General features: G+C 41.1%; 1 protein-coding gene across 7 annotated transcripts in view; it reads right to left on the reverse strand.

Moving 5' to 3' along the window:
* Positions 1–1,080: 1,080 nt before the first annotated feature.
* The window catches only part of ARHGAP32 (Rho GTPase activating protein 32), a 322,139-nt gene continuing 300,221 nt past the window's right edge, over positions 1,081–22,998 (reverse strand). For 4 of the 7 annotated variants that reach the window (XM_027578842.2, XM_027578845.2, XM_027578847.2 and 1 more), the window contains 7 exons: positions 22,296–22,441; positions 21,490–21,685; positions 14,544–14,689; positions 12,824–12,895; positions 10,084–10,962; positions 8,422–9,401; positions 1,081–7,099 (listed from right to left, as the gene is read on the reverse strand). In XM_027578842.2, the coding sequence (XP_027434643.1) occupies positions 4,847–7,099; positions 8,422–9,401; positions 10,084–10,962; positions 12,824–12,895; positions 14,544–14,689; positions 21,490–21,685; positions 22,296–22,441 (4,672 nt within the window). In that variant the 3' untranslated portion in view covers positions 1,081–4,846. The remainder of the gene's footprint in view (positions 7,100–8,421; positions 9,402–10,083; positions 10,963–12,823; positions 12,896–14,543; positions 14,690–21,489; positions 21,686–22,295; positions 22,442–22,998) is intronic. The other 3 variants (XM_027578844.2, XM_027578843.1, XM_027578846.1) reach the window with 1 other exon arrangement.

Below are 22,998 nucleotides of genomic sequence, written 5' to 3' on the forward strand. Positions count from 1 at the left end.
CCCAGGGCCCATGGGATCGAGCTCCACATCGGGCTCCCTGCTCAGCGGGAAGCCTGCTTCTCCCTCTCCCACTCCCCCTGCTTGTGTTCCTGCTCTCGCTCTCTGTTAAATAAATAAATAAAATCTTAAAAAAAAAAAAAAAGAGTCCCAGAAAATTAAGAAGACCCAGTGGAAATGTCATACAGGTCTTTTCTTTAATCCCATCAAAACCACTTCCATGGAAACACGTGTTCAGGTCTGGAATGTTCCCTGAGAGCAGAGGTTGTACCTTCGCTTATAGTATGCAATGTGTTATGCAGGTATGTAGAAAATGGCTGGCTCACCAGGGGCATCTGTACTAACCAGGCAACTTTTCCTACTACAGGCAAAAAGGAAAAGGCCAATGATTTGTAATTTATGACTCCCAATAGGAAATCTAAGATTTCAATAGCTGAATATCATGGGTTTTTTTTTTCTTCAAAAAAAAAACCTGGCTGATGAAGTATTTTTGAGAAGAACTTTGGCACAGCAATGCACTCTGGATCCCGCGTCAGGCAGCTAGATTATGTGCAGGACTTGTGTCACTGAAATACTCTCTTTATCTGGGTTTCACCTCAAACCGGCTTGCCACAGAGTGTAGGAGAGGACTCTTTTCTGATCATTTCTCTCTGAAAAGTCAACAGGATGTCCGGGATGCTTTGAGGGAATCTTTAGAAATATGGTTGTTATTTAGAATTCCCTTGTGGAGAATCCTGAGCTTGGAAGCCAATTCAGTTTCCTGGAAACTGGCAGCTTGGGTGTCAGGTTACCAAAGCCGGGTGTGGGTTCCTTAGGGCAGCCCTAGGTGGTGCGAGTCTGTCTACACTGTCCAGCACAGAGCAACAAGTCTTTGCAGTTCTAAAGAGCCTCTTTGACCTGGGGAAAATCCGGCCCCACTGTGGCAAATAGATATAAACAGGAGCCATTAAACCCCTTCCCTCAAGTAATATACACTGTTTGGTATAATAATCTCTGTTACACACTTACCTTTTTGAATATCCCCGATTATCCCATTTTGTTATAGTCAAATTAGGGTAAAAAGGAAACACATACACAAAGAAGTCTGTTTTAACCTGAAATAATTTTGTTGATATTTGAATTGCTTTCAGTGGGACATTTGCTTTAAACCACAAGATATCTCCATCTGGATTATTGGAGTACAAAATCTCTTCTCTCCCCCCTCCCCCAACCAAAACAAAGAAACAAACAAAACCCCAAGCCCACAACTCAGCTTCAAATAAGTTTTGAAGAAATGAGACTCTAAATATTTACATATGGGTCAAGAAATAAATCACAAAACTATTTACAAAAATACACAAGCTTATATGCATTAACAATTTACACCAGTTCACAAAAATATTAAAACATAAAAAAACACTATATAAATTAAAGTTAAGAACTCAAAAGTATGAGCTAAGACTTCCTAGGATGCTTCTCTCATGCAGATCATGGCTGAAAAATCAGGTTTTGCTACCTTAGAATCTAAACTGTAAAACAACCATTTTTATTCTTTGAACACTAACAGTACTAATCAGAAAAGGAAAAAAGACCCTCTGTGCACACGGACATTAAAATATACCATTCCTGACATTTCCGTAACACACAGTACTGAAAATCACATGCCTCTAACCATTTGGAAGTAACTTTCTGACATACTTTCGCTTTCATTATTATTTCCTTACACACACTGCTCAGACGATACTTTGCCAACATAATGAATAGATGATTGACAAACAAGGCTGGGAACAGATAATATGGACTTTGCAGGCTCCTTTTTAAACTCAAGGGGAAAATTTCCAATTTACAATGTATGCATCTACTGCTGCTTCAAATGTGGTTATCAACCCTTTTATCTCCACTCATACTGATGGTCCCTCTGCTTGACAGAGTCAGTCCTAGAATTTTTCAACCTGACCCTAACTTTAAAAAAAATGCTTTGCCATTATAAAAATGTGTAGGCCCTATCCGTGGGACCATCCTGGGGACTTGCATGTTTAAAAGGAAACTGAATACAGTAAGCAGTAAGGCTCAGATGAAATAAATAAGAAAATGGCACCTCTGGGGCTGTTAGCAAAGTCTCTGGCCAGACATCCAGGGAATATTTGTTTCAATCAAACCAAACTGTGACATTAGAGTTTTGCCAAAAAAATAAAATCTGGAGACATGGCTATAAAAATACCAACAGAATTAAATTATGGGTTTAATGCATAAGGCAGCTCCATTTCCTTGATCATAATTTGAACATTACTGTCTGTGAAGTCACACACAAGGTGAACTGTGCTGAGTTCACCTGGCTCACAGTGATCTGTTGTGCGATTTCTACCCTCCAGGATTAGAAAGGGAAAGATACAGGCAAAGTCCCTTAAAAAACTGAATCCGAAGTTAAGGCTGTCTCTACATACAAGAAAAGAAACAACTCTGGATTTTACCTAAAGTTGGTGTTTCACAATTATACCAGTAATTTGGGTCATTATTCTGTATTCAAAATATTTACCTGATATTTCTAAGCCCATAGGACATGAATAAGGTAATTGTTTTGAGGAATTAACCTTAGCATTCATAAAATAGACTTAGGTTCAGGAGTGAACAATGTGTATAACAATAAATCCACAAATATTAAAACTGGATGGGACTCCTTCAGCGGCTTCCTTTGGACCTCTCAGTACTAACGCCATCTGTACCTCCTCCTCATACCGGCTCCTTTCTATGCTCCATGCTGCTGGTGAGAACTTACGGGGCGTGTGTGATTTCAGAGGGGCAATGGGTTGCCTACTTGACACAAAGATGGTTAAGGTTAAAAAAGAAAAAAAAGTTAGAGTTGCATATTCGCCAAAGATCAAACTCCTGTATATAGCACCTCATGTGTTTGTGTGCTAAAAGGAAATCTCCTATCAGGTTCCCTAACACTGTGATTCTATGTGCGTTGGGTTTGCATGTTTCATGCAAAGACATGTCCACAGACCTTTCACAGGTCAGTATGTCCGGACTGCTACCATGATCTTTACTGAAGGAATTCCTCTCATCAACTCTGGGGAAACAAAAGAAAATCTTATAGAGTATTTCCACATATAAATAAATGTGTTCTTAAAACTTTATTTTTTTCTAAATATAAACCCTTAAAATGCAATCACATGATTTTCTTTTTAAATAAAAAAAAAACTGGCATGAATCCTAATCTTTATACAACTTCACAGCAATAATAGCAGCATGAATTTAGCCTCTTAAAAGATTTCTTCCTTTGCTCTAAAGAAAAGTTAATTCCAAGTTTTAAAAAGCCAGAGCAGCAATCATCCAGTAAATGGAATGAAATTCTCCTAGTGTCTTCTACAAACTGAGCTTTTAAAACATGTGAATGTATAAAACTCAAGTATTATTGAGAGTTATGGAATGCAGTGACAATCTAAACTCGTTTGTAAATACAGGACAGCCTGGTCGGTCTGGTGCTGATGTGGTCGGGGGGCGGGAGGGGGGGCTGCTGAGAAGACGGAGTGGAGTCAGGTCAGACGGCTGTCTGGCCGGGAACGTGACTTTCAAAAGGAAGTCCAGGGTATTCCACATGTGTAACAGGTCCACGGGCTTGTAAGGACTAGATCTGAAATGCTGGTGTAAAAATGGCAATTACAGTAAGACTGTGAGCGCACGGCACAAGGGTCCCTTAGGACGCACACGGTCACTGCCGGGGATTCCAACTGCTGAGATGGAGCGGTGCACTGAGTGTAATTATTGCAGGGGCTTTCAGTTTACTAACAAATAATTCAAAGCTACCTGAAGAGTTCCCAAGAAACCTGTACTCTGGTTCAGAAACAGAAATCAATATGTAAATTTGTAATCATGATAAATATAGGTATTTATCCAGTCAAGTCATGCTGGGTTTTGTTTTTCACCCCAATTGGGGGGAAAAAAAGTTGCTTTAGAACAAATGGCGTGAAATGTTTCACTAGGATTACAATTTACCAAATATTATTGAGGAAAAAAATAACTGAAGGCAGGCAACACGTTAGAAGCACTGACAGGGTTTTATGGTGCTACCGAAGTTCACTGACTTCTGCCTAAGAAGTTTCTTTACTTCTGACTTTAGAAATCCCTTCTGCAGTTGACGTCAGCCTGCCCACTGAACTGCAAGGAATGACTCTAAGAAGTAAGAATGTACAGAACATGGTTCAGCCTGGGTCTAAATGTAAATGCCAGGTTCAGCCTGGCATTTTATGATGGCTCTTTATTGGATGCTTAAAGTCTTCAATCCTTTATATTTTTTTAATTATAATGTGCTAATTGTCTGAGAGATTCATCTGAAGGATCAGGGAGAAGTTATTCTCCACTCTAATTTAACGCATGAGACCCTTCAAAGTCAGGGAGAACGGAGTGACAAAAACCAAGTGTCGACCTGGGCAAGCTGCATGGCTACTGAGAAAGTTAGTAGAAATGCAACAGAAATGCAAAAGCCTACCAGGAACTAGACATAAACTGCTCTGCGCTATGTAGCAAATACTAAGAAGGACAAAGTTAAATTCAAATTCAGTTAAAAGCAGTCCTCAGGCTCTGACAAATTAGCCCCATATGGCAAGTATGGTCTGTGACAAATTTCTTCACTAGGTTTTCAACACAGTGCTTTACAATCATTCAGATTTCTTTTAATGACAAAAATCACAGTCTAGAGATGGTAATGAAGCAGGGAAGGGGAAAAAGATGGTGATTTTTCTTGTTTTTTTTTTTTTTTAATGTGGTCGGGGGGATTGTAGCTTTTTTTTTTTAATCTTTTTGGTTACTGAAAAAAAATAGAACAGTCCACTGTCCAGCAGAGGCTGCTTCATCTCTATTGCTCCAGGGCTCATTCTGCATGAATCTGTGTTTCAGGGTGCTGCAAAGACAACTCTGTGGGCAGGAAGGCCCCCTGACCCAAAGCTGTAGCATATGTCCTGTTTTGTGGGTGGGGAAAGCCAGGGGCGACATAGGTCCCCATTGCTCCTCCTCCAAAGCCTCCTCGCTGGTGCTGGGGTGGGGAGTGGTAACCTTCCAGGTTATCATACTGGGACACAACAGTCATACTGCTCTGGCGCTTGCCATGTGTTTGGTATTGGTACAGCACACTGGGGTCCCTCTCCACATTCTGAGTATGATGGAGTTTCAGGCTGTGACTCCTCTCTGGTTTCGGGGGTGGGACTATCGACTGGGAGAGGTGTTCCTCCTCCTTGTAGCAGTCTCTGGAGTGTTTCTCTGGGGCAGGAGGCTGCCTAGCCCGAGGCCTCTCCAGCTCTTTGGAGAGCCTCACCTCTTTGTGGTTCAGTCTGAGAGACTCCTGCCCCGATGGAATATATTTCCCTCCAGAGTTATGGTAGCTGACTGGCTCAGAAGTGTCTGGAATCCCTTTGGGCCCATAATCTAACTGGCCAGCTCCTTGTGGGTAAGGTGGCCCATTTTTTGATTCACATAACTGCCTATGGCTTGCTTCCTGATGTGCCCTGTGCTCAGGGAGACTACAACCCATGTCGTGAAGCTTCCTGTTCCTGAGGCTACTTTGCTTCTGAGGGAGAGTCGGTTTCTCTGACTGTCCATTGCCATATCCTCCGTGGTGGTGGGCTCTATCAAACTCCGGCTCTGGATGCTTCCTATAAAAGCGGTCCTCTCCCTCAGGACTGACGGCCTTGGCTGGATGCCGCCCCTCCTTTCCCTCTGCCACCGAGAGAAGTCCAGTTTTCCCAGGATCTGATTTACTACGGAGGTGGATGACATAGATCCCACCCAAGTCATCCTGCACGGCTGGGGTCATGTTATCATACTGGGACATAACAGGACCTTTCACCTTCTGCCGAGCGCGGCTCTCTCTCCGGATGGATTGCATGCGGTATTTTTCCATGTCCTCAAGATCCCATGATGTGTACGTATGCTTTACGTCAGCAGTTGGAGGCATGTTGACTACATTATGGTCATTACCAGAGAAGTAGCCAGTCATGTTGGCCCGGGGACGTGGGAGCAAACCAGCATAACTATACAAGTTCTTTCCTTGCAGCCTAGGATTGTAGAAGGCAAAATCGCGATTGGGTAGGCGGTGAAGGGGCCTCAACTGTACCGTGCCGTAGGCATCCACGTCACACAGGGCTCCTTCTGGACTGTAATAGGAACTAGAAGAACTGGAGTATGGGCTATACCGGTAGTGGACCCGACCATTCTCAAAGTAAGGCTGAAGCTGAGTGACATGATAATCTGAGCGGGCCTGTGAGGACTGATATGGCTTATATTGGTACAGGGGTCTTGGGCAGTAGGCTGGTTCATCATCTGGGGGAACTTCCGTCCGGGAAATGGGAACAGAGCGAATCATGGAAGATGGAGGGGCATGGAGAGACTGTACCCTCCGGATGGTAGGGTACGGGGGAATATCTTCAGGGTAACAACTACTCCTCATTGTGGAGCCCAAAGAAGATACATACTCAACTCGGCTGCATGGTTTGGCGTGGTGTCCAGATGCATTTCTTCCCGGGGCCACGTATGTGTTATAACGAGGTCCCATGGAGGCTGGTGGCTCTGATCTGGAACCATACACCTGGTGTTGCTCCAATTTATTATGATGTGGAGGCACACTCTGGGGACGGTACTGGCAGTTTGGATTCATATTGAAATGCAAACAGTTTTCTGGCCCAAAGGGTTCAGTGGTGACATCAGGCCTAGCAAAGGTGGAATAAGTCGTTTTCTGTGAAGCATGCTTAGGTTGTGGGACGGAGAGTGGTAAAGGCAGAGCGTCATCCACAGAGGCTGAGGAAGCAGTGGCAAAGGGATGATAGCCAGAACTGCTGGGGGCGTCCGCACTGCTGGAGTGTACGGCTGTGGCCATTTTACTCTCCATTGTCCTGGTCGGGGGAACCGGTGCAGGAAAGCCACAGGATGAGTACACAGGGAGGACAGAGTCGGCACGCAGGGGCAACGGTGGGGCCCTGGCACCTTCCCGCGCCTTTTCAGGAAGGCTTGGCTGGAGGGCAGGACCAGAGATGGGACACTGGGCCACTGCGCCATCACTGCCCAGGACGGGTGCAGGGTCATCCATGGCTCTGGGGTCAGGTGGTCTCTCTGGAGCTGGGACTACTTGCACCTATTGGAAGACGATCATATCATGAGCTTGTTTCCTATGCTCCCCTCTGTGGAATCAAACACTATTCAACCTGTAACCCACGAATTGAGGCTATCTGGGTAGCAGCTTGAAACTCCCCAAGCCACATGGTTGCACTGGACACGACAGTCTGCTCTCACCACCAGGAAGTGGTCTGCGTGCTGCCACCTGGTAGGACAGCCATGACCATCTCTGGGGAACTGTTCTACTTTACGACAGGCTTTAAACGTGAGACGAGGTTGCCTATGGCATTATCTCAGCATGCAGACCAAATGGGAGGTTTAAAGTACTGTCAAGCTTAAAAATATACACCTAGTCTACCTGTCTAGCTTGGTCTCAACACCAAGAACATTCTGTTAAACAAAGAGAGTTGATTCTAGCTAGAGAGATTTGTGAAGTGACTCACGGCTATATGTAGTGAGATATGTGTGCCCCACCAAATCTAGGGAAGGGTAATGAAGTCACTGGTCTGATTCAGGGCCATTCAAATCAAGCGGTTACTGTCTCTCCCCACCTTCTACTCTACCCTGGTCTGTAGCAACTGACGTCAAACATGATCCTCACAGCAAGGCTGCAAATAGGCTATCCTTGAGAAGCAGTTGCTAGAAATAGCATCCTCCACTAAAGCCTAGATATCAAAGTCCTTTGAGTTCAAGGTGACCACAAAGCATGTGGGGCACTTTTCTAAACTTTGAGAAAGTTAGAAAGAAATCTTAGCATTCTGCAAACATTCTCTCATCAAAACAGATGCTTGACTACAGAACAACCTGCTGGTTTAGGCTAAGGAAATAACATAATGACCCAAAACACCGTCAGCTCTTACATTTCTAAAAAGTCTGCAAGGCAGAAAGTCTTTCAAATGTCTTGAGAATAAAGCACGTTCACCGTGCAGATGTGAATTATTGGCAGAGGGTAGATTAAATGACTTGCCCAAAGTCACACTGAGTCAGTGATGGAGTTGGGGGGGTGGGTGGGGACCAACCTGCAGCCCTGACACCTGAAGCCCAATTTGACTTATTTGATCATGGTCTCCTTATATTACTATGAAGAAACTACCCAGAGGCTTTAGGAAGAAGACAGCAGGTATAAACTAGAGTCACTGAGTAACTGCTCCTTTCTCAGAGAGAAACCGGCATCAAGGTAAAGGCAGGTCCAACCTCAGACAGGAAATGTTCCACGGAAACCTGCCACAGGACTTCAAATAAATGTCCTATCTGACTCACAGATAGCAGCACACCCTGCTGAAAAGTGATGTACCTTTGGAAAAAGTACATTTCATCTCCCTGACTCCCTCCCCTTCTTACCTTGTGGGAATTATTTAGTCCTATGTTGGTGGCTGCCTGTACCTGCCCCATGACTGGCAGCGGCTCTGCTGATCTCTGGGAAGGAGGTGGGGGGAGGGGACGATTAGTTCTCGGAGGGCGCTGAAGGGTGACAGCAGGGCAATCAGCTGTGGTGGCTTGTTCAACCACATCCCAGCTGGCTTCCCTGGTGCTCATCTCGGCTGTTGCTAGAGCAGTTGTCAGGTAAGCCATGGTGGCCGTGCTGGGATTCTCTTCAGGGGACCCAGAAGGAGGGTAGCTTTTGTCCCGAGGCAAATTAGAAGGTGTGGGAGATTTGTCTGCAAGTTCTGAAGGGTGATGATGGGGTTTATCCATACTTGCACCAAGATAAGGAGGCTGCTCTCCACTGTAGAAATGAAGCTGACCCTGGTCCTGATCCATAAAGGAGACAGTTGGCATACTGGTCTTCCCGGACTGGTCTTCAGGGAAACTTAGGTGATCATCAGACTTAGAGTCCGTTAAGGCAACAGAAGTGATTCTGGCCTTGTCTGGGTCCCCAGGTAAATGGGTTCGATATGGATAACTCCCTGGGAAGTCTGCCTGGTGGAGCTGCTCCCCAGCTTCGGTTGCACTGGCATGGGGAAGATTCCCAGGGGCGGCTGGATCTGGACTAGGCTGGTCACAGTCCCCAGATACACTGTGCTGGAGGTGGAACTCCTCTGCTGGCCTATCAGTTTGGAAATAGGCTTTATCTAGAGTAACACTAGAGTAGGGACTGGGCAGTTTATCTTCGGTAGCAGCCACTGCTATGTCTCCATAATGTGAATAAGCAGCCTGGGAAGTCCCTGGTCTCTTCAGTGACTGAGTTGAGGCTTGCTGCGCGGACTCAGCTAATGCTAGCGCCAACAGGCGGGCAACGTTTTTCGGAGGCGGTGGTGGTGGGATAAGAGAGACTGAACTGACAGGAACGGAATCCTGAGGGGGGTCATGGGTAACTGCTCCTGGTGGGAAATTGGGAAAAAAAATGAGAGTGAAAAGGTAGCTTGTGTTATCCTATACGGAAAGCCAAACACTCCCCATTTCATCACTAGAAAACAGGTGCCTTCCATATTTCAAAATGGCAATCCATGATCTTCCATCCCACATGCAAATGCTGGAGAAAACACATCTGGTTCAGAAGGAAAACTAAAACAAAGTATTTAAAGATTGCAATCTCCTCTTGAATTGCTATAGAGATGGGGGGAAAAAAGCAGGTCCCTCATCTGGCTCAGAAAACACTGCTTAGAAAACAAGCTTCAAGTGCCTGCAGATTGTTATTAAGGATAGTTTTTACATTTGATGGTGTAGGCTGGCTGGTTAACTTGTAAGGCTATAATACAGGTACTTTTATTAGAAAACAGAATCAAGAGCTATGAAGCTGTGCAAAAATTATCCAGGAATTCTGACTGTCCAAAGACAAAAGGGGACTTTATGAAGGTCTGAAGCAGGACCACTGGCCCTTTGGGGGATTTTTGTTTGACTGATTTTAATTTAGGGCTTTGAGCCATCAGCACACCCAGAAAAACATTCTCTTTGATTAAAGGCTAGCTGTGGAGCAAATTTCTCTCTTAAAAGGCACAGATGGCACACAGGACTGAAGATCCCTCTTAGCTTAAGGAAAGAATGGAGGAAAACAAATGGTACCTGTCTGAGTCTGTCCAGAAGGTACAGCCTTACTCTGACTGCTCGCGACGACCTGCTCCTCTTTCCCTGGAGACTCTACTTCTGCAGCAGCCCCCTGGTCTAGGGGCTGGACTTCAGACTCACATCCTCCTTGGGCCTCTCTCTCATTTGTTTTCATCTTTCCTACCTGGGTGGGGGATCTATTTATGACATCATTGTCTTCAACACTTTTGCTCCAGGTTGGAGAAGATGCATTTGGAGCTGCTGTATTTGACACAGTCCCGATGACTTCTGATACGCGAGTGGGAAGAGTCACTGAAATTGGCTCAGATATGTTCATAGAAGGTGATTTGCTTAATTTCCGTCCAATCTTTGGAGAGAAAGCATAGACGACCTTTTCAGTGAATGAGGGTGGCTTGGATGATTTCTCTTCGGTTGGGCTCAAGTCCAGAGTAAAGAATGGACTCAGTTTCTCCTGAAGAGGAGAGACGGCTTCAGAACTTGCAGTGCTTCCTGGCGTCTGAGACTGGCTACCACCTGCTTCTGTATCCTTTTTGTTGGAGCTTGATTTCTCCTGGGAGTATCCTAATGAATCTAGAAAGGAAGCCCCACTCTCCAGACATTCTGATTCAGCCTTAGGGGGGCTGCACTGAAATGACATTGGGTCGAAATCCAGGCTGGCGACGCCAATGTCTGGTGGGCTCAAGTCAACGTCCTCGGCTGCGTGAGGAGACATAAGAGCTGGAATATGCAGCAGCCCTACTTCCTCCTCACTCTCATTGTCATGGGGCAGATTATCATAGGAATTACAGCGGTTCCCCAGCATTTCTCCGTTGAAAGAGGCACTCAGTGCATCACTGCTAGATCTGGGTCTTCTGGGTCGGAACAGCTTGGAGTCACCTGGCAAAAACGGATAACAACATCAAAGTATGATTGCCTAGGATACACAATACACAATACCATGAAAAGTCACCTACTTAGTACAGTAGTAATGCACAACTATAGGGTAAGGAAATGTTCCTTCTCATTTTCTTTCCAGAAATTGTCTCCTGGGGCAAATGGCTGGAACTCCTGAACCAAATCCTAAATAACAAAAACATCTGATGTCATGAGGGGGAGAATGCAGCCTTTCATGGTTTCAACAGGAAAAAAGACTCAGAACTCCTAAATTCTATTACTAGTCCAACATTGACTCTTGTGGTGACTTTGGGCAAGATTTCTTTCTTTTTGTCTTATTTTATGACTGATCTCACACAAGATTTCTAAGATAGAATTAAACACTTTAAATAGTACTTTGGATATAGCAGAGCAAAAGGGTTTTGTTTTTGGTTTTTTGGTGGGGAAAATCCTCTTAACACCCACATTTCTAAAAAGCAAACATCAACTAAAAATCTCTACAATCCCAAAAAGTATTTATACAATACTTAGTATAGGATTCTTTTTCGATACTTAGAACAAAAATAATTTCTTTTTTTTCTTTAATAAGGATAGGCTTTAAGTCTCTCAGGCAGAGTCCTTCAAGAGTAAACCATTATACAATTTTATGATATTGCTACACATCCAACTGGTAACAGAAGTCTTCGAGCTCAGCATTCTATTGCAAAGATTAGAATTGCCAAAATTGCCTTAACATAAATGTTTACTAACGTGTTGACCACTTATATGATTAATCTGTATTAAAACATTATTTTTTGCTTAATACTGGCATCTACCCAGCCCACTTCATTGTATCTATGAACCATTCTCTTAACCACAGTGAAATGGAAAACCTTGGAAAACCCTTAAGATGTCAGACACCCAACTAAAGGGATGTGTGAGGATTTCTTGAAATAAGCAGAGCTATCGGCTGATGAGGATCTGGCAGTTAGAAGAGTTAATAAATGGAGATAAGAAATTTGACCAGGACGATGACACTCCAGGGTATCTCAAAAAAATGATCCCAATATCAACAGATTAAGAAAAGCCCATGGGAAATCAATGTAGATCCTCGTTATTTTTGTAGAAAGGGCCTTTTTTTTTTTTTTACAATCCTGCTGCATAAGCCAACCATAAAGTGAAGGATGTTCTATTTGCTATTATGACATGGTTTTGTCAAAAAAGTTAGATCTCCTTCCAACTGAAGTAAACCTTTGTTCATTCTAAACATTAGTACATAATTGCAACCATAACCCAACTTTAGCTAAGTAGGGGCCAAAAAACTTATTTTCATAATTTTTAGTTTTGTTTGTCAAGTAAATCAAACCTTTTTGTATTCTTTACTAAAATTTTGGGCCCCCTTTTTAAGAGGATTCACTTCTAAATTTTCTTCTCCTTGTATGGAAGATCATATCTTCAGATAATGGGGACTGCCTATAATCAATCTGATCTATGAAATTTAATGTCAGGTTAAGCCATTTACAAGACAAAAGACTACTGATTTGAATATCAAAACTGCTTAATTTTATACTTTGTAAAATTGTGCTTTCATGAAATCTAAAGAAATACTAATAACATCATTTGCCACTGGGCATTGATAACAATAAATGGTTAACTTAAAACATTTTACCTATTTTTATGTACACTGAATAGCAATCATGTCAACAGTGAAGAAATTAAGACTGGTACCGTATGAAGACATCCATGAACAACACCAAATAGATATGAGTATTGTTTGCAAATGATAGTCTGTAGCCTATTTAGTAACATATATTTAACAAATATACTCAATTGTTGTGTTCTTTTATGAAATATAGAATAAAACAACTGATAGTTTTAGTCTTACCATCAACTGCATGGAGAGATGTAAGAGATTCTTCGCTTTTAGCTGAACGGAGGGTTCCTTCTGCCCTGCCACCTGAAGAATCAAAACCAAATAGTGTGAAGTTTTATCCATGGCTACATATGTAGAGAAAAGGAACAGTGATTTTCTCTACACATATTTAAACTTCCAAGGGTGATTAACTGTACATTTTGACAATCATATTCAATTTAAGCAGCGTATTATGTAAGGGGCTGTATTGTTTTCACATGGTTTCCTACGTGAAAAATCTCTTATCTAAAGGATTATCAACTTGAGAATGAGATGAATTTTAAAACATCTTCCTTTTTTATTTCCTAAAGATCAGCATGATGGCTTAAGATGATATCATACTAGATTTTTCTTTTTTTCTCATCCTTCACAATCATTTGGTGACCCAGCCTTATAATAAGATTCTGCTTCCTAAATATCTCTCACATCTATTTCCCACTTCTGCCAACTGCTTATCCCAGACACTCAACTCTTTCTTGGTTGTCCACCTCTAACTGTCTCCTAATTACTGTCCAGTCTACAGGCTTATCTCTTCCCATATATTTCCTGTGCTGCTGCTGTAAGTCATGTTTCTAAACCTTAAACATAACCGTGTTACATATTAAAGCCAAAGGATAACCCCCAAAGGAACACAGGACAAAACCAAAACTCTCTGGCAAGCACATGAGGCCCCTGATGACCTAAACCTCTTTTTGAACTATCACATACCCAGCCAAGTTCCCTGCTTCACACATGAGCACACACTTTGCTCCCATTTCGGAAATGCCCTTCTCAGTCCCTTGGTGATCACATGAATCCCTACTTATATCTTTCAAAACCCAAGTAGATTTCTGACCACTAACCCTCTTGCCCATAGGAACTGACAAGTCCTACCATAAATGCCTCACATAAATATCTATTTCAATTGGTGTGATTCTGCATGAAATTTATTGTCTTACACATACACTTTCCCAAGTAAGTTTCTGAAGGCAGGGGCAATATCTTAATTTTCCATCTGAGAGGCTGCTATCAAAATATTTAGCACATGCTTAGTACATGACTGCAAATTGAATGAATGATGAATTAAATGAACTGAACATATTTCTAACATTCAAGCACTACTATCCTTCCTAGATTCAGAAGCTGTTAATATCAGTAGACCATGGTTTTAAAACTATTTTTAAGAGTAGTATTTACAACAACAGTAATAGATTTATTTGATCCAATAAGATACTCTCATCAATGAGTCATCCCATAAAAAGATAGATTCCTTGGTTATAAGAGTTATAAACTTAAAAGGCATGTTAAAACATGGTTTTGTCACATTTTATATCTGTAAAAATACAGATTAATAAATTTAAACACCACAGCAGTTATTTTTTTTATTAACAACAATACATAAACTATGTTACGAATTTTAATCACATTCACACTCTATACAATCTGCAGTTTCCACAAGAAACTGGGTACTTCCACCGTATTCCCTGCATATTTATGTCTGTGTTTGGAGATGAAGAATTGGTAGAAGAAGACAATTCCCGTGTAGCACCACGGCTGTGGACACACTGTGTTGAAGCACATGGTGCACACCATCACGATACACTGAGCACCTGTATGCAGAGAGGCACAAGCCGGCAGGGCAGGACGACGGGCACAGGCCGGCCACACCAGCTGCTTTCCTGGCGGCAAAGCACAGGACGGCGGGAGCACCAACCTTTCAGAGACAGGGCTTTCATTTCGGAAGGCTCACTCTCGTTCCGCTGCAACTTCCGCTTGGAAACGGACGACGATTTCCCCAAGTTGAAAAAGGAACGCCAGCTGCCCACGGGAGATTTTTTCATTTTATTTTGAGGCCTCCTCCTATGAGAGAGAAAGTAATCTGTATTAAGATATCCAAGGGGCTGTCTTCATTTCTAGGAAATGAACAAATGATGGAAAGAACCAAACAGCCTAGAGAGGGCACAGCTGAAATAGTACCTGTGTTTACACACATCCACTGTGTATGTGCATACACGTAGCACGCACATCCACTGTATATGCCATGCGTGTAGCAAACACCCACTACACGTGCATACATGCAGCACGCACATCCACTGCATGTCATACGTAGCATGCAATCCACTGTTTATGTCACATGTAGCACACATCCACGGTATGTCATATATGTAGCACGCACATCCACAGTATATGCCACATGTGTAGCAAACACCCACTATATGTGCATACATGTAGCACACATATCCACAGTATATGCCACACGTGTAGCAAACACCCACTATGTGTGCATACATGTAGCATGCACATTCATAGTATATGCCACACGTGTAGCAAACACCCACTATGTGTGCATATATGCAGCACGTACATCCACTGTATATGCCACGCATGTAGCAAACACCCACTACACGTGCATATATGCAGCATGCACATCCACTGTATGTCATACATGCAGCACGCACATCCACTGTATATGTCATACACGCAGCACGCACAACCACTGTATATGTGCATACATGCAGCACGCACATCCAGTGTATATGTGCATACACGCAGCACGCACATCCACTGTATGTCATACATGCAGCATGCACATCCAGTGTATATGTCATACAAGCAGCACGCACATCCAGTGTATATGTCATATATGTAGCACACGCGTGTGTGTATACAGCACAGTCTACAGAGCACAGCTAAACTGTACAGCTAAAGCATGACATGGTAATAAAATGTATAGATTTGAATATTAATAACTAGTCACAAAGATAATTTTTATACAGATTTTTATATTTAGATCTAACCTCACAGTCAGTGAAATAAGTAAAAATAAGAAATATTTGGAAGTAGGAATTATTAAAACTCCAAAATAAGAGTTAAAGAAAACAGTTGTGTGTGAGTAAACAGAATTAAACCAAAAAGGAAGAAAAGTATTACAAATAATAACTAATATAAATTGAATGCCAGGCACTGTGCTGCCTTATGTAGTAGCTCATTTAAAGTAAAAATAACTGTACAAGGTAGGTACTATTATTCTCATTTTATAACTGAGGAAATTATGACACTAAGTTTAAGTAACTTCCTTAATGTTATAAAACAAGTAAATGATGGAGTCAGGGTTGGAACCCAGTTATATCCATATCCAAGTATCTACTCTCTTGACTGCTACTCTATAAAGAAATTTTTGAAGAAATCATGGAAATGCTGGGAGGCATCATTTTTCTTGCCCTCCTTCGGCCTAGCTGGCCCAACAATGGCAGGAGCCAGTTCTGACACTATCCATCTACCTTGCTAGCACCATTTGCCCCACGCCAGTGTTCCCTTCAGACCAGCCCCAGTCAACCCACCTGTCCCTGTAAGCACCCCTCAAAAGTGGCTCCTGCCACACCTAGCAGGCAGCCTTGGTGAGTGTGGAGCCCGTTCAAGGCAATTCCTCCCCCAGAGAGGGAGGGAGGCAGCCCTGCCCACCAGCACACCACCTGCCAGCACTCCTGCAGCAGCTACAGCCGGGCCTCTCAGACCACTGCACTGAAGTCCAGCTGTGCCCACCAGCGTGCCCCTAGTGCTCATGGCTGGTCACTGCAGGCAGCCAGACTGAGAACCATACCCACCCAACAGCACACCCACAGCAGTCCCAGCCCAGTTACAACAGGAGAGCACACACAGCCCACATAGGGAACACGCCAGAAGCACCTGGTTCTGGTGACCAGGAGGGACTGCACTACTGGGCCCCACAAACCTTCTTCTGAAAAAGTCACCACTTTAAGACCAGGAGACATAGCTGACTACCTAACACACAGAAAGAAAAATGAGGAGATGGAGGAATATGTTCCAAATGAGATAACAGGACAAAGCCTCAGAAAAAGAACTAAACAAAACAGAGATAAGCAATTTGCCTGATAAGCAATTTGCCTGTTCAAAGTAATGGTCAAAGATGCTCATTGGACTTCGAAGGAGAATGGATGGACTCAGTGAGAACTTCAACAAAGAGATAAAAAATTTTCAAAAGAACCAACAGAGCTGAAAAACAGAATAACTGAAATGAAAAATATACTAGAGGGAATCAACAGCAGATCAGAGGATGCAGAAGAATGGATCAGCAATTTGGAAGGCAGGGGAGTAGAAAGCACCCAAGCTGAAATAAGAAAGAAAAAAAGAATTTTAAAAAATGATGGTAGGTGGTAAAGGTAAAATGTTTCCTCTGGGAAACATTGAGGATACTAACATTTGCATTATGGGAGTCCCAAAAGGAGAAAAGTGGGCAGGGGCAGAAAACTTATTTTAAGAAATAATAGCTGAAAACTTCCCTAACCCAGGGAATAAAACAGATATTGAGGTGGTCTGGGAAGCATATAAAGTCCCCTAAAAGATGAACTCAAGGCGGTCCACCCCAAGACACATAATAATTAAAACTTGAAAAATTAAAAATAAGGAGAGAATCTTAAAAGCAGCAAGAAAAAAACAAATAGATATATACCAGGGAAACCCCATAAGGCTATCAGCATTATTTTTAGCAAATACTTTTCAGGCCAGAAAGAAGTGAAATGATATATTCAAAGTGCTGAAAGGAAAAAATCTACAGAAAATACTCTACCTGGCAAGGCTATCATTCAGAACCAAAGGAGAGATAGAGTTTCCCAGACAAACAAAAGTTGTAAGAGTTCATCACTAAACCGGCCACACAAGAAATGATAAAGGGACTTTTTTGAGTAGAAAAGAAAAGGCCATAACTAGAAAAGAAATTATTAAAGGAAAAAATATCACGGGTAAAAGCAAACATAAAGATAGTAAGATCAATCATTTATAAAGCTAGTATGGGGTGCCTGGGTGGCTCAGTCAGTTAAGCATCTACCTCTGGCTCAGGTCATGATCCCAGGGTCCTGGGATCGAGTCCCACATCAGGCTCCCTGCTCGGTGGGGAGCCTGCTTCTCCCTCTCCCTCTGCCTGCCCCTCCCCCTGCTCATGTCTCTCTCTCTCTCTCTCTCTCTCTCGTGCTCTCAAATAAATAAATAAAATCTTAAAAAAAAATAAAGCTAGTATGAAAGTTAAAATAAAAAAGTAGTAAAATCAACTATATCTAAAGAATCAGTTAAGGGACTCACAAATAAAAAGATGTAAAATATGATGTCATATACATATAATGGAGAGGAGGGAAGTGTGCTTTTAAAACGCATTTGAATTTAAGTGACCATCAACTCAATAAACTTGATAGGATATTATATATGAACCTCATAGTGACTACAAACCAAAATCCTGTTAATAGATACACACAGAAAAAAGAGAAAAGAATCCAAGCATAACACTAAAGAAAGTCACTAAATCACAAGAGAAAAGAGCAAGAGAAGAAACAGAACTACAAAAATAACCAGAAAACAATTAACAAAATGGCAATAAGTACATATCTACCAATAACTGCTTTAAATGTAAATAGACTAAATGCTCCAATCAAAAGACATAGGGTGATTGGATAAAACAACAAGACCTACAAGACAGTTACTTCACATGTAAGACACATACAGACTGAAAGTGAAAAAATGGAAAAAGATATCCCATGCAAATGGAAGCCAAAAAAAAAGTTGGGGTAGCAACACCTACATCAGACAAAACAGACTTTAAAACAAAGGCTATAATAAGAGACAAAGAGGGCATTACATAATAAAAAGGAATCAATCCAACTGGATGCTGTATCAGTTGTAAATGCTGTGCAACCAAAATAGGAACACCTATAAGCAAATATTAACAAACATAAAGGGAGAAATTGATAGTAATACAACAGTAAGGGACTTTTAACACTCCAGTTACGTTAATGAATAGATCTTTGATCAAAAAATCAAGAAATACCTAAGACCTATCCTTCTCAAACTATTCCAAAAAAATAAGGAAGGACTGTTTCCAAATCTATTCTATGAGGCCAGCATTACCTTGATACTAAAACCAAAGACATTACAAAACAAAGAAAATTATAGACCAATGGATTCCTGATGACCATGGAAGCAAAGCCCTCAATAAAATATTAGCAAATTGAGTTCAACAACACATTAAAAGGATCATTCACCAAGATCAAGTGAGATTTATTTCAGGGATGGGAGGATGTTTCAATATCCACAAATCAATCAACATGGTATACCACATTAACAAAATGAAGAGTAAAAATCATAGGAACATCTCAACAGATGAGAAAAAGCATTTGACAAAATTCAACAACCGTTTGCAATAAAAACTCTCAAGAAAGTGGGTTGAGAGGGAACATACCTCATCATAATAAAGGCCATATATGGCAAACCCACAGATTACACCATATTCAATGGTGAAAGGCTAAAAACTTGTCCTCTAAGATCAGAAACAAGACAAGGATGCATTCTTACCACCTTCATTCAACACAGTACTGGAAGTGCGAGCTACAGCAATGAGACAAAAAAAAGAAATAGGCATCCAAACTGGCAAGGAAGAAGTAAAACTGTCACTATTTGTAGATGACATGATACTATATATAGAAAATCCTAGATTCTACCAAAAAACCAGTAAAACTAATGAATGAATTCAGTAAGTTGCAGATACAAAATTAACATACAAAAATATTTTGCATTTTTTACACTACTAACAAAATTGGCAGAAAAAGAAATTAAGAAAACAATTCAAATTACAATTTCATCAAAAAGAATAAAAATACCTAGGATTAAATTTACCAAGGATGTGAAACACCTGTTCTCTGGAAATTATAAGACATTAGTGAAAGAAATTAAAGATGACACAAATAAAGGGAAAGATACACCATGTTTATGATTGGAAGAATTAATACTGTTAAAATGTCCACACTACCTAAAGCAATCTACCGATTCAATGCAATCCCTAACACAATATGAATAGCATTTTTCATAGAACTAGAAAAAAAAATCCTAAACTTTTTAAGGAACCACAAAGGAACCTGAACAGCCACAGCAATCTTGAGGAAGAACAAAGCTGGAGGTATCACACTCCCAGATGTCAAACTACACTGTAGATGAAACTGTATGGGACTGGCACCAAAAGAAACATAGTCTGACGGAACAGGAGACAGCCCAGAAATAAACTTACGCTTACATGGTCAATTCATCTATGACAAAGGTGATAAGAATATGCAATGGGAAAAAGTTTCTTCAATAAATGTGTTGGGAAAACTGGACAGCTACATGTAAAAGACTGAAACTAGACCACTTTCTTATAGGATACACAAAATAAACTCGGAATATTTAAGGCCTGAAACCACAAAACTCCTAAAAGAAAATATACGCAGTAATCTCTCGGACATAGGCCTTGACAATATTTTTCTGTATTTGTTTCCTCAGGCAAAGGCATGAAAAGCAAAAAGCAAAAGTAAGCAATGGAGAATATATCAAATTTAAAAACTTGCAAAGTGAAGGAAGCCATCTACGAGACAAAGACAACCTACTGAATGGGAGAAGATACTTGCAAATGACATGTCCACTAAGGGATTAGTACCCAAAATATATAAAGACTCATACAACTCAATACCAAAAAGATAATCTGATTGAGGCAGAGGACCTGAACAGACACTATTCCAAAAAAGACATACAGATGGCCAAAAGACACATGAAAAGATGCTCAACAATCACTCATCATCAGGGAAATGCAAATCAGAACCACAATGAGATACCACCTCACACCAGTCAGAGTAGCTAAAATGAAAAAGAGAAGAAATAACAAGTGTTGGCAAGGCAGTGGAGAAAAGGGAACCCTCATGCACTGCTGATGGGAATGTAAATTGGTATGGCCACTAGGGAAAACAGTGTGGAGGCTCCTCAAAAAATTAAAAATAGAACTACCATATGATCCAGTAGTTCCACTTCTGGGTATTACCCAAACAAGGCAAAAACATTGATTTGAAACGTATATGCACCCTTATGTTTACTGCAGCATTATTTATAATAGCCAAGATATGGAAGCAACCTAAGTGTCCATCAAGAGACGAATGCATAAAGAGGATGTGGTATACACACACAAACACACACACACACACAATGGAATATTATGCATTCATCTCTTGATGCTGGTTGGGAGATAGCACTATGAGAAGTATTGGTCTATTCTAAACTTAATATGGAGCCAATGTCAAACAAGTCATTATTCATTCTTTATTTCCTGAGTAAGCTATTTCAACCCAGTTTCTTTCTTTCTTTTTTATATTCTTTTTATTTGAATGAGAGAGAGAAAGAGAAAATATGAGCAGGGGAGGGGCAGAGGGACAAGCAGACTCCCTGTTGAGTGTGGAGCCCAACATAGGACTTGATCCCAAGACCCCAAGATCATGACCTGAGCCAAAGTCAGATGCTTAACAAACTGAGCCACCCAGATGCCCCCAGTTTATTTCTAAATAAATTTCTAGACAACATATCTCAGAGAGAAAATCACTTATTTTCTATATAGTGGAAGTGTATTATTTTTCCCAACAATCTGCCTTCTATAATTAACTTTCATCTTCTTTAAAATGACATAATGTTGTAATGCTTTTCAAAAATCATTTGTATCATTCCCTATGAGAGATCATCTATAATCAAATGAATGGGTTTTTCTGGGACTAGCCCAAAATCAATATAATAGTATTAGAATACAACAGTAAAAAAAGAAAAGAAAAGAACACTTGACCAGAGGATTTAAGGAATTTTACCTTTCAAGTGGGAACTCAATTATAGTATGAAACTTTCCCTGAAGTGCAGCAGGTCCTTCTCCTACTTCGATGTATTTATTTTCAGTCACAATTGGAGAGCTGACCTGAGCCTGCGTTCGTGCCTGTGCTTCCTCCAATGTCAGCAGCTTGGTGGACGGAGAGGAAACCAGCAGGGACTTGGGTCTTGATAGAGAAGCTTTGGAAAGAAAGAAAAGTGATGAAAAGAGTCAAGATTTTTGGCATAGGTAAAAAATATAAATCTGTGTTAGTGTGTGTATATCAATCTCCATCTACCTAACTGTGCTGTTTTACATTTTCTTCATTAAGTCTTTCAAATGGCCAAACAATAGGGCTTTATACTGAATGAGGAAAAGGTGACATACCAGGTTGTTAATAATGACATACATATATATATATATATATATTTTAATTCCTTAAGTAACTTAACTATTTTCCTTTCTTAAAAGATAACAAGCAAGGCCTGGTATCATTCAGATATCTTAGATGTGGAAAAAATTTTTTCTTTCACTGTTCCATAATATAAGTTTATATGCATCAATAATTTGTGACATGATATATTTTTTAATGTATCATAAACTTAGATCATAATAGGTTTAATGTAGCATTCACTAAATATTATACACACACAAAATAACTGTTAAACCATGAATTTTGAGAAGTAGACATAAATTACCTGCTTTCTACCAAAGACAGATTTATTCAATTGAGATAATAAGAAATGCAGTTTTCCATGCCTTTAGATGTTTATACATGTTCCTTGTAAACAAAATCCGTGTTAGCCATACCTGCCCCGTCCTGAATGACGGCACTGATTTTCCCGCTAAAGAGGACATCTACATGATTCAGGATGAATTCAACCACCACAGACTGAATCCTCACTTCCATGAAAGCTGCCGTTCCACTGAAGCAGGCAGATTCTATCTGTTTGGATCTGTGGGATAACCAACACCGTCAGAGACCCAAGACAGCAGCCTTAAAGGGCATTATTTTTTTTAAATGTGTAAACCACAAACAGACCAGAGGAAGAAAACATACTTTAATGCTTTGGCTAAGTCCCACTTGCCTCTTTTAGGGAGATGCTCATAAAAACAGCAGATGAGCTTTACTTTTAAAAACTGTCCTTACCAACAGTACATTAAAAGGATTATTCACCACGACCAAGTGGGATTTATCCCTGGGCTGCAAGGTTGGTTCAACATCCGCAAATCAATCAACGTGACACAATACATTAATAAAAGAAAGAACAAGAACCATATGATCCTCTCAATAGATGCAGAAAAACCATTTGACAAAGTACAGCATCCTTTCTTGATCAAAACTCTTCAGAGTAGAGGGATAGAGGGTACATACCTCAGTATCATAAAAGCCATCTATGAAAAACCCACAGCGAATATCATTCTCAATGGGGAAAAACGGAGAGCTTTCCCCCTAAGGTCAGGAATGCGGCAGGGATGTCCACTCTCACCACTGCTATTCAACAATGTAATA

This window comes from Zalophus californianus, chromosome 11 (genome assembly GCF_009762305.2).
Source record: "Zalophus californianus isolate mZalCal1 chromosome 11, mZalCal1.pri.v2, whole genome shotgun sequence".
Classification (NCBI taxonomy): Eukaryota; Metazoa; Chordata; class Mammalia; order Carnivora; family Otariidae; genus Zalophus; species Zalophus californianus.